The sequence below is a fragment of the Vitis riparia genome, chromosome 14 (genome assembly GCF_004353265.1).
Source record: "Vitis riparia cultivar Riparia Gloire de Montpellier isolate 1030 chromosome 14, EGFV_Vit.rip_1.0, whole genome shotgun sequence".
Taxonomy (NCBI): Eukaryota; Viridiplantae; Streptophyta; class Magnoliopsida; order Vitales; family Vitaceae; genus Vitis; species Vitis riparia.
Genome location: NC_048444.1, coordinates 6,945,120 through 6,957,776, shown reverse-complemented (window position 1 = coordinate 6,957,776; position 12,657 = coordinate 6,945,120). Strand labels below are relative to the sequence as shown.

General features: G+C 33.8%; 2 protein-coding genes across 2 annotated transcripts; both read right to left on the bottom strand.

Moving 5' to 3' along the window:
* Positions 1-1,095: 1,095 nt before the first annotated feature.
* On the bottom strand, positions 1,096-1,904 carry LOC117929620 (protein RALF-like 33). Its single transcript, XM_034849967.1, has one exon. The coding sequence runs from the start codon at positions 1,783-1,785 to the stop codon at positions 1,447-1,449; it is 339 nt and encodes a 112-aa protein (XP_034705858.1). The 5' UTR covers positions 1,786-1,904; the 3' UTR covers positions 1,096-1,446.
* Positions 1,905-8,516: 6,612 nt separating this feature from the next.
* On the bottom strand, positions 8,517-11,706 carry LOC117931182 (receptor-like protein kinase FERONIA). Its single transcript, XM_034852095.1, has one exon. It carries the CDS (start codon positions 11,563-11,565, stop codon positions 8,740-8,742), a length of 2,826 nt encoding a protein of 941 aa, XP_034707986.1. The 5' UTR covers positions 11,566-11,706; the 3' UTR covers positions 8,517-8,739.
* Between the last annotated feature and the right edge of the window lie 951 nt (positions 11,707-12,657).

Here is a 12,657-nt window from a genome sequence, read left to right as displayed (position 1 = left end):
TACAATGAAGAATTATTAAGTGTTACTTTTAGAAAGCAACCACTCTGGCATGAAATTAAGGGTCTCCAAAAAGCCCGTGGCCCGGCCCGATGGACTAAAGCCCGGCCCGAGCCCATTTCTGGATGGGCCGGGCCATGGGCCCCAAATTAGGGCCGGCCCATAGGCCTGCCCATAGGGAAATTACCGCACAAGCCCACTTCCATCGGTTTTGGATAGGAAGGGAATACAGAATGAAAAGCAACCACAATTTCCTCCATTAATTTGTTGATATAAAGTTGTTGACTGATTTTTTGATATGCACTCTCACTAGCGGAATACCCACGTAACGGGCCCACACACATGTATCCTAGAAAATACGCATTAGTGGTCTAAATTGTCGCACTGCATCATTAATTAATCCTTATTCGATGTTTTTCTGAGAAAAACATCCTCAGAAAAAGTATCTGCATTCATAAATTATATGGGAAAAAAACATGAAAATCGGAAGAGACAACGTAAAAGCTAAAATCATGCCCTTAACCGTGTATTTTCAGCTTATCATCCCTTCAATTCTGATATTTTGATGTTCGAGCCTTGACTCCAAGTTGGTGTTTTGCTGGCTGAGATTCTAGGCGTTCTCAGAAGTAATATGGTCTTGAGACGACACATTTCGATTTTTCTTACACAAAAAAGAATTCACAGGATTTTATTGGGCTAGCTGAAAATGACAGGAAAAAACCAAAAAAACCCTCTTACCACTTGCCATCACTGAGTTTCATGGCCTGACTTCTCAGCCCCGCACAGGACTCAGAAATATTATGATCGAGTCCGCATGGCTTTATTGGTTCGGATTTCCAAGGGATAAATCATCTGCAAATGACACAGAAAAAGCCGCTGGAGCTCCAATCTCTGATGAAACTACCTCTCTCCAGATCTTCTAGGAATCCAGTTAAATTGCTCTTTCATTCCACGGACCTGAAAAGAGAAAACAGCTTTGTCTTTACATTCCTAAAATAACCACTCTCTCCAAATTAAACCTCAAAGCATACACTGCTTTCAGATATGTCATCATCATCTCTGCATATAGAAAGTAAGATCAACTCGGATACGCTTCAGTTAAGAAACACAGAAAACATCTGCTTCAGTTCAGCTTTTTATATTACCATTTTGCAGAGAAATTACAGGAAAATCCAAGGAGTCTCCAAACATGATGATTTGGTATGGAATCCCCTGACCTCATGATAACTTCGAGATAGTTATCACTCGATATTATTCTGATGAAACCCAATAGCTTTGCTTCTATGGCTCACCGTATTACAAAGGGAAACGAGTCCAAAGACTTAATATTGCAAAATAGCACAATATACATATTAGAAGGTACAGCAATCTCAACAAGTATCAAAGTACAGAAATACAAACAAACAGGGGGAAGATGATTAATCATCTCTGCTATTCAACAACAATTGATCATCGGGTGCCACGCTTGCATCGATTGTAATAGGAGCAGGGCCGCTTGTATCCAGATTTTGGGGCGATGCAGTTGCCGTAAATGTTTCCATTACAAACCGGAGGCCTCATCTGAATACCACGATAAGTAATATGAGGATTCTGCGCTGGAGATCTTCCCTTCACTTCAAACCCAATCAAGAACTCTTGTTCGCCTATGCAGTCCGAGATCGTGCCATTGCACACATGGTCTTTGCTGCTTTCAAGAGATTCCCACTGTCTTTCCATCTCTGCAGTTGAAACAATAACTAGGACTGCAAAAGCCAAATAAATTCCCACTCCCTTCAACTGGATTCTCATTGTTCCCCCCCAGATGAGTCCTGTAGACTTCTCACAACCTTGGAAGGATGAGCACAGCGCTTTTTATCTCTTCTTTTGCCCTAACCATTTTCCAGTTGACCCAGCGTTTACCTTGGTGGGTCAGCTGGTAAACCACTTTATTGCACCACAGAACAATTCTCAGTGACACATTAGTCACCTTTTTCTTTGATGGTGCCATCTTGCCGTGTTTATATTTAAAGAGAAATAAGAATTTCCTCCACATCACATCACCGCACTATCTAAGAAGATGTGGAGGTAATGCTTGGTCCATCTCCTTGTTGAAAGACTTTAACAAGTCATTTATGACAATTTGGAGGGCTGACATTAGCTCAGCATCAACAAATTTATAGTTTATTTTATATACAAAATATAGATTGTTTAAATTAAGTATATGTTCAAAGAAGCTATCAAAAGGAAACTGATGAAATGACGACAAATTATTCAGAAAAAATATAAACAAAGAAAAAGAAAGACGAAAGTGCTTGGACTTGTCTTTAATGTAGATATTTCAACAAGTGAAGGATTCTTGATGGATACTTTCTACCGGTCGTGAAATTTCAATTGTCACTTGTGTTTCTTCCTCTCCTCTGCGAGATTCCATCTTTGATTGATTTTTTCTTTTTTGTCCCTTGATAGTGATTGGACCTAAAGATGCCATAAGGCAAGAGGAAAAAAGAAAAGAAGACAGACTGGACTTGTGGGTCCGCATTAACTTTATCAATATCACATTGCTTAGGACGGATAAGATATCCTTGGTCACACGTTATAAAGATATAATTTATTGCATTTTTATTTCTAAACTTTCAAGATTGGGAAAAGTAAAAGTTAATTAAATATATACAACAAATAAATTTCATTTAAATTTCATCAACATTCCTTTTATTTCTCAAATTTTACCGATTTTTCATCGATATTTCTTGATATTTCGAGGCGGCGATTTAGCTCAAAAATGTCTTTAATTTTCTACGGAACCAAACAAAAGGTTTAACATGAACTTTAGCTTACCACTAGGACAAGTTTACTCATTGTTAAATATATTACACCAAATATATATATATATATATATATATATATATTAAAAGTCATTATATAAGCAAAATATTAAAATGATATTTTAAATAACAAATTAATTATAATTATTTATAATTAAACGAAAAATTTTCATTTAATTGACTACCAAAAATATAAAACTCATCATGATAATTTTTTTCATAGTGTTTTTAATATCATTGCTAGATTAATTAAATATTAAAAAAATTATACATATATCATCATTTATTTTATATCATTTAATACAATTGAATCAAATGGATCATAATTTTCATATTAAATATATTTTAAAATTAGATATATTTTAATCAAATATCACAATATTATTTTCAAATTATATTTGATGTAATTTAATAATAAATGTATACTTATAAAATTCATATTTTTTATTGACACATATAATATTATTATCAAATATAATAAATTATATCATACATATATTGATTTCTTCAACAAAATAACTTTAAAACGTTTATTATACTTCTAATTTTATTTCTAAAAGTTTTTTTCTTACATTTTCATAAATTTTAATCAATTTTAGACCTTATAAACCTCAACTTGTTTTTTTAAACTTGATGAAACTCTACGAGAGGAAAAATAAAAAATCATTCATTTTTTTTTAAATTAATCATGGCAAAATTGTTGAAATAGAAAGCTCGTGACAACTCTTGTTTTGTAGTAATATCCTTGAAAGGGATGAATTGGTTGATAGTCTCTTTTTAAAACATTTTACCAAATTTTAACATAATTAGTATATGTATGTAAACAATGAAACTAAGCAACATTATTGTGGTTTAACAACCCATCTATGCCCACACTCTCTAACTACTCCATAAGTAGTGAGATATTCATATTCTAGTATTCTAAAGGTCTTCTAAAATAAGGCTTTCCTTATTCTTCTTTACACTTGTATTTCTTAAGTTTTCAATAAACCTTTTATAACAAGTGTTTTTTCGTACTTTACCAACTCACTTTCCGCCATGTACAAACATTTCTTTCAAGAATACAATACCAAGCTTTGAAACGAAATACACGAATAATGATAGCAAAAGTCAAGGTGCACTAAGTGGATTCTGCAAGTTTTTGGAGTAGATGAACTCAAAGATGAATTAAAGACTCTTTTTCATGACAAAAATGATATTCAATAGTTACAATACCCATCAATGGTTTCTAAGAACCTAAAATAGGTCATTCTGGCCATCAAGTATCAGTAACATGTCAATTGATGATTGAATGGTCAACTAGAAGCAACTCATTGATCCCTTTTTGATGAAAATTGGAAGCTAAGAACTACAATGAATTGAGATTTGATAGATCGACTGAGGTCCAACATTAACAACCCTTCAATTGTGAGGTACTACTTGCAAAATGCACAAGTTCACCCTCAAGTGGTTGACCTCTTTGGTCAATCATTGATCAATTAGTATACAAGAAACATAAAAAGGTCACTGCTTAAGTGATCGATAATGGCTCATGTTGATTTAAATTGAAAAGTTAAGAATGAAAATCCCTTTTTAACGATGAAAAAAACATATCAATTAAAATTGAAATTAAGATTGAAAAACTCTTTGGAATGATGAAAACTACATCAAATATAAGTTTTTATCATTGAAATAATCAATATTTCGTTTGCATCTTTTGACGTATGCTTTTTGTAGAGCCAAATTTGGTTTAAAAGAATTTTTTTGGGTCCGGGTCCAGAACTAGAAGTGGTAGTTAATACCGCTACAAATGGGTCCGCCGCTTGAGAATTAGAGCAAGAAGCACTCTCGCGCTCTCAAGCGAGATAAGCAGCCTTGTTTTCCACAAGAGATCGGGGGATAGGTTCCCCCAAGCCTCCTCAAGGGGGGCCAGTCTCAATTCGAGATCGAGAGAGATCTCCTCTTTAGATTCTTAGGAAAGTACAGATTCACGCTTTGAATGTAAATCGTGAAATGAAAATACAGTATTGTTTTCTTAAAAAGTCTTTTAAAGAGTTTGTTCTCTTTTATTCAAATAAACTTTGTTTTTAAAGACATTTATTCTTATTGATCACTACCTTGACTCAACCTTATAATAAAATTTATGTATAATCTTGAAAAGAACCTTCCTCTAATTTTCTCTTTAGTTCCATGACATTAAATTATGTGCCTTCTTTTTTATTGATCCAAACAACCTTCTTTCCTATCGTACTTCAAAAGTTATAAATGTTGAATTTGAGATCTTTGTTTTGTTATTATTAAAATTTAAAGCCCGTTTAGCATTGCTTCTAGAATAAGTGTTTTTATTGGAAGTGTTTTATCTTACAACACTTCTATGAAAAACGCTTTTATGAGAATCTAGAAAAGTGATTCTAATAGTGTTTTTGATAATATATCGCATAAGTATAAAAATGCTTTTAATGATAATAAATTATTGAAAAGGACATTTATTAAAAAAATAGATATTATAATAACAAAAAACTTTTATTACAAAATATATATAAACATTTATATTGTTAAAAAAACTCAAAAAATTATGAAAAAAAAAGTGAAAAAGAAAGAGGAGAGTGAGAAGGAAGCGAAGAGTGAAAGAGAAACGGAGGATAGAAAGAGAAATGGAGGATAGCAAGAAAGAATATTTTAGGAATATATGAAAATTTTTGAAGTGTTTTTTTTTTTTTTTTTTTAAAGAAACACATTCCAAATGCTTCTCTAAAAAACACTTCAAGTGTTTTTCTAATAGTCTGTTTGACAGTAATTGTAGAAAATGTTTTATTTTTCAAGTGTTAGAAATGCTAAAAATGCTTCCTATAATTACCATTATGAAACCAATGTTTGATTAATTTCAATTTTGATGATAATAAAATAAGGTTTGAAACTAATGATTTTATTTCAAGTGTGATTAGGTAATAAGATTTTCAAAGTGACAATCACAAAGACAAAATCAAGTCAAAGAGAAATCAATAAGAAGAAGAAGGTCTCAAAGAGAAGTGTTTTTCAAGATCTAAGTTTTATAGAATTTCTTTATAAAGTTGTTGGTATACTAAGTCTTTCATGCATTACATTATTAATTTATGCACCAAAATCATCCCAAAGTACTTTTGTTTTAAATCTTTTAAAATTAGATGATTTTATGTTTTAACTAAAATTTTGTATTAAATGTTTTCCAAACTTATTTAAAAGGTTTTAAGTTAAAAATGATGGTTGTTAAGCCAAAAAAAACTCAACTAGTTGAATCGGATGAGGAACCAGTCGACCAGTTTAGCTCAACCGGTCGAAGGGTGCAAAAAACTTTCTCTCTCTTCTAGAACGTCTGTTCAATCTGTTGAGGTTGAACCTTAACTGATCGAGGTTGAACCCCAACTAGTCGAGGTCTGATCGAGGTTTGGTCAAGAGGTGATTGAGGTCCAACAGTCACCTACCAAACATTAAATGTTAATGGTTAGTCAACCTGTTGACCCCTATCTCGACTGGTCGAACCTCTAATGACTAGTTTGGTTATTTTCTTCTATAAAAAGGTTTTAATCTTTATTGTTTCAAAAGTTTAACCTTCCTAAACATTTCTTGAATATATTTGAGCCTTGGGAGAATGTTTTTTAAGTACACCATTGTTCTAAAACTAATTAACATATCTTACGCACCTTTCAATCATAGTTTTTCTTGTACAATTGAGCCTAAAGTTTTGTACTAGGATTTTGTGAGAATATTTCCTATCTTCATTTATAAATCTTTGAGAAGAAAACCTAAGTATGTGATATCACTTAGGGACTTTCAAGTGTAGGGTATCACTTGAGGGGTTATTCAAGAGTGAAGTATTTCTTGAAGATTATAAAGGGTGCTTGGAGCCAAAAGTCCAAGAGGGTGGATTAGAACCATAATTCAATTGTATTGCTGAAGGCTTGGTCGGAAAGCCTTGAATTAGTGGAATTTCAAACTTGGAATTTAAGTTAGAGAAGAGTGGATGTAGGTCGGGTTGCATCAAATTATTATAAAAATCTTGTGTTTATATTATCTCCTCTCTATTCTTTTACTTTATATACAATTGTTTTTATATTATTTTATTATATATTTGTATATAATTGTCTTTTGCATTCATATAATTTAAATTTGTAAAAATAGACCATCAAGCTATTCACCTCCCATCTAGGATGCTTACTTTAGGTTAGATATTAGCCTAATTTTTCTAACAACTACCAAATACACTCTAAATTTTAAGAAGTGTTTTTCAAAATATTGTCAAACATCTATTTTTTTTTACCTTAAAAACACTTTTAAAAAGCACTATCAAATGAGCTCTTAGTCTAATCAAACCTTGGATTAATAAATGGATTGTTACCATGAAATATCACTAAAACTCGCTAATTTATCGACATTCTTTTCTACTTTTTTTTTTGGCGATTTTAAAAAAATTTCCAATAATATCTTTTTTAAAGCTGGAATTTATCCAATAATTATATATTATATATTTTTATTTTTTTGTATTTATCATTAAAATTTTTTAAAGTTACAAAAAAGAAACCACTTTATTTATAATTCTTTTACCATATTTATAAATTTAATTAATCTTATTTTGAAAATTTTAAAAGGGATAAAATTAAAATTTAAGTTCTCCTTTTATTAACAATAAGGAAAAACTTGTGAAGAAATACTACTTACACTTAATCATCTTTCACTTAGCTTAATAAGCTTATTAATGAATGAAAAATGTGATATAAATATGAAGAATATGACTATGGTTAAAAAAACATGACTTAGATATGAAATATATATGACTAAAGCACTTGAGCATGAAAAATATGTTAATCCAAGTACAAAAAATATAAATAAGGTAGAAAAAAATATGATCAATGATACAAAGAATATGACTAAGATGTTAAGGTATAAAAATGTAAAAAGGATATTAAAATATGAAAAATATAACTAATTTAGGTACAAAAAATAGAATTAGGTATAAAGAAATAATTAATGTACAAAATATGACTAAGGAATAAATATAAGTAGGGTATGAAAAGTGCAACTATATACTAAAGTATGAAATTTGTAATTTAATTATGAAAAGTCTAACCAAAATATAAAATATATAATCAAAGTATAAATGAACAATTAATATCTATAAAATAAATAAATAATTTATTATCATTTAACATAAAACTTTTCTACACATGTTAATTTTGATAAATGTCAATAAAATATATTTAATTAATTTTATCTTAATCAATTGTTTTTTTTTTTTATCAAGTTATAAAGTTATATTTGTTTTTTTAAAAGTAATTGATCAATTAAAAAAGAATTATGAAAAATTTTAAATTTCCCTGTTATATGTAATTAAACCCATTTAAACTTTTTTTTCCATGTACATTTATTTTTAACCAACCTTTTATTTATTTATTTATTTTATATATATACATAATGCCTTCAAGACTTGATTTCAAAATAAACTACATAAAAAAAAAAAAAAGTCATGAAAGCAAACTTTAGGATGACATAATGAAATCATGTTTTCAACATATAACTTCATAATAACACACTAAAATCTTATGTTGAAAAAATAATTTCATAAAAATCATAGTTTCAAGAAGCAACTTCATAATAACATTAAAGTTATGTTGTGAACATATAACTTGATAAAGATATATTCAAATCATGTTTTCAAGACAAAACTTCCGCAACATAATATTATAATAATTATCTTATCTAGAGTTAATTTGACATATGAAATGCATGTCATAATTCTCTCAATAATTTTAAAGCCAGTATATTTTACAAATGGTCTTTCCAATTCACTCGTACATTTGAAAAAAAAAAAAAATCCTAATAGAAAGAGCAATACCATCAAATGCAACCCATATATGGTGCATAAACTTGATCCAAGCACAGCATGCAACACTGTAACGAAGATCACAACTAAATCATCTTTCAGGTCTTATCGCCCGCTATGACTCCTAACCAGTGAGAACACACCAACGCCCACATTATCAGAATGACTGCTCGTTGTGAACACACTGCTCCTTGAACCTGACACTTGTCCACTGCTTTCATCAACTCTGTCAGTGTTGGAGTAACGTAACAGAGCTTCTGCGCCCTTTTCCTCACTCAGATGCCCACCATCCATTCCCACCTGCTCCGCGGTCTCCTGTAGCTGCAATGCAAACTCGAGGCCCCATACCACATCGCTCATCGATGGCCGTTCGATTCCACCACGAAGCAGGCAACTCACTGCAATCTCCCCATATTTGTTCAGACACTCCGGAGCAATCTCGCCCTTCAGATGTGGATCAACGATCTGATCAAGGGTACCTTCTTGGAAGCAACACGGGCCCCACACGGCGAGAGATACACGATCATTGTCCTCCGACTTGATCACCGGTGGCCTTGCGCACAGTACTTCAAACAGTACCACCCCAAAGGAATACACGTCAGACTTCTCCGTCAACTGCTGCAGTCGGAAATACTCCGGATCCAAATACCCCAAAGTTCCCTTCACGACCGTGCTAACGTGGTTCCGGGACATGCCTGTGGGACCCACCTTGGACAATCCGAAATCGGAAACCTTGGCTACCCATTTTTCATCCAGTAGAATATTGGTGGTCTTCACGTCTCTGTGAATGATCATGTGGGTCGCGCCTGTATGAAGATAATGCAACCCCCGTGCTGCGCCAAGGCAAATCTGGAGCCTCTGCTTCCATGGCAAAGGAGGATTTGTTCCGTAGAGATGATCGCAGAGAGTGCCGTTGGCCATGTAATCATAAACGAGGATCATCTCGTGATCTTCGCTGCAGAAGCCAATAAGAGACACTAGATGAATGTGGCGAAGCATGGATAGCATCTCTATCTCCGTTTGAAACTCTCGGGCACCTTGTTTTGATTGAGGGTTCAACCGTTTGATTGCAACTGGGGCGGCTTTATCGTCGATGTATCCTTTATAGACGTTGCCGAAACCTCCTACTCCGATGCGGAGGATGATATCAAAATTATTGGTCGCCTTCTTTAACTCCGAAAGGGTAAAGCGGCGACATAAATCTGACGGTAATGAAGAGGCTTTTGTCTTGGTGGATGTTGTTGTGTTAGATAGCGTGGTGCACGTTGATGTTTGGTAACTTTGGCCGATCTCCTTCGCCGTCTTCCGTCTCCGGAGGACAAAAAAACCAAGCATAGAGAGGAGAAAGACCCCACCAAGAACACTACCGGCAATGGCAATTGTCGATCTTTTACTTTTCTCCCGAGACTCTGTTGGATGAGAAGATGGATTGGTGGGAGCAGAGTTGGTAATAGCTTTTGGCTCCGGGTTAGGTCCGGCAAGGTTGCCTGAGGCGCTGCTCAACTTGAAAAGTTCGAGCCCATTTAGGATGGCATCAGAGTAAGCAGTTCTGGCGTCAGCGTTAGGGTGGAGATCGATATACAGCTTGTGCATACCCTGGCTCCCATTCTGCAAAATGACGACATAGTCTCGGAACAATGCACGACCATTTCCACCACTCCAAGTAATGACATCTGCTTCAGTCTCAGCCGTTTGTTGATTGATAAATATATGGAATTCCCTATCTTGCTTCTTTGTTATGCGGGATGAGAACTCACAGAAGTGAAGTCTAATAAGATAATTGAAACCTAAATATATTGGTAATGTCCACGTTAGATTGATCTGGATGTTGAGAGTTTTAAACTGACCCATAGTTCTGGCTGTCTGATAAACTAGCTCTGGAGCCGAATAGTTAGGGAACTTGTCAGAGTACTGGATTGGGTTGGAGGTGTTTACAGGATCTGCGCCTCTGTAACCTAAGTATTCAATGTCTTCTGACCAAGTCCGGAACATTCCAGTGTCGTTCATGGGCGAAATGTGCTGTCCTCCCATGTTTAACCTGTAAACCGTCTCCAAGGCAAGGGCTTTATCTATGGACATACTTGATGATTGACCAATGATGGGGACCCATATATCATCACTACCACTGTAGTAGAGATAGTCTGGCATAGAGACAATTTCAATACCGTTGATGAAGGCATAACCATCTGAAGTTTCTGAAGATGGAATGAAAGTTATATTTAACAGCTGATCTTCTGCTAAGTTGATGCAGAATTCTTTGGAGAAGGCCTCTAAGCCCAGAGATTGAGCAGTAAGGGAAGCACTGAAGTTGCTAAGGAAGGTGTACGTACTGACTGTGACAGAGAAGAAGGTTTTGGAGCCGTCGAATTCTCCGTACAAAACTGGATAGAAGTGCAAGCGAATAAACTTGGGACCAGGAGGAACAGGATCAAATACGTAAGTGAACGGTGATCGAAATATCCGAGCAGTCATGTAGGGAGTTCTGTCAATAGAGGGGGCTTGTTGACGTGCTTCAGAGATAAACGATGCATTCTGGAGTTGTTTTGGTGCCGATGTGAAATTAGATTGCTCGTCTCCCTGCCATAGCCGGGAATCCAAAGCCATAGTTACACCTGGTGAGCCACAGTTGAGGGTAACGCTGTAGGAAGGTTCATAACCAGAGATGTGGACAGCGAGAAAACGAAGGAAGAAGAGAAAGAGGTAGATTGGAGGAGGGATAAAGAGTCTGCTGTTCATGCTCTTAACAAGGCAAGAAACTAATTGAACGTCAATGAGAAATACCAGGCGGAGATGTTTCTCTTGCCCCTCTGAACAATAGCACAGTTGATCATGATTGACGCGTTTGGACAGCAATGTAAAAAGAAAAATGATTTCTTTTTTTCCCTGAAATCTTTTTGTCTGTTTTTGAATAAAATTCAAATGAATTTCCATAGTCTTTCCCGTGAATTGGGCTGCGTGGTGGAGACGTCATTGAGCTTGTCCGAAGAATCAACTTTTGCCACAATAATTTTGCAGAGCTGTGGGATCAGGGATTGCAACATCAGAAACCGTGGCCTGAGCGGCAGTAGTAGTAATCCTAATCGTCCCCAAATCTAATGTTTCTCCAGCCGAGCTTTTCAACAAGATTCAATAACAAAGAGTTCTTTGATCTTCATCACATGTCTCAAAATCTTTAAGGGATTGGTTTTAATCTATGATTATTTTTTAATGAAGAATGATCACGCAATAAATTTTTAAATATGAAAACAGGGTTTAATATTATTTATTGGTACGTAAATATATGAACCTGGATCATGATTTTAGAAACATTCATGATCATACTTAGGGCATCAAATTAAAGTATCCACACAAATCTCATCTATTTTTTCTAAGCTATTAGTCTTTAGTTTGTCCATATATATACTTAATTTATTTAATAATTAAAATTAAAATTATTTACTTTAATTTATTAAATTGGTTTACTAAAGGCCCACTTAATATAAAACTCTGTTTAAAAAATGCTTCTAACAAATTGCAAGTTGCTTGGAGCTTTAAGCTCGAATGAAAAAGTTTAGAAGTGAGGGTCAAAAGATGCTGGGACATAAAATCAAGACAAAAACTAGATAATGAAACTCCTAGTCACTAGCCTGGGGTGATGGTATGTAGGGGGATGTAGAGATAGAGAATCAAGACAAACTAGATAGTCAAGCTCCTCACTACCAAATAATGATGATTACAGCCCTTGGGAATTTTTATTCTCATCGGAGGCTTTTTCAACTCTCTAAACCAATCTAATCCTTGATTTTTCGCAAAACAACATTTGAAGGTTTTTTTTTTCAAGTGGTTGTAAATGATTTTGTTTTTCCTTTGGTCTAACTAAGTAATTTTTGTGTTCTTGATCTTCTGATTATGTTGATTAAAGTCGTCACGTCTTAAAAGTATTGGTCCAAATGTATCCTTTTTTTTTATCATTTTTAATCTTTTAAATCACTCTCATTTCTTTGAAATTGAAAAACAACATTTGATGTTTTTTTTTAATTTATA

What these genes read in the sequence shown, in the direction of transcription:
- LOC117929620 (XM_034849967.1), bottom strand. Translation starts at nt 1,785, where the DNA reads ATGAGAATCCAGTTGAAGGGAGTGGGAATTTATTTGGCTTTTGCAGTC.
- LOC117931182 (XM_034852095.1), bottom strand. Translation starts at nt 11,565, where the DNA reads ATGGAAATTCATTTGAATTTTATTCAAAAACAGACAAAAAGATTTCAG.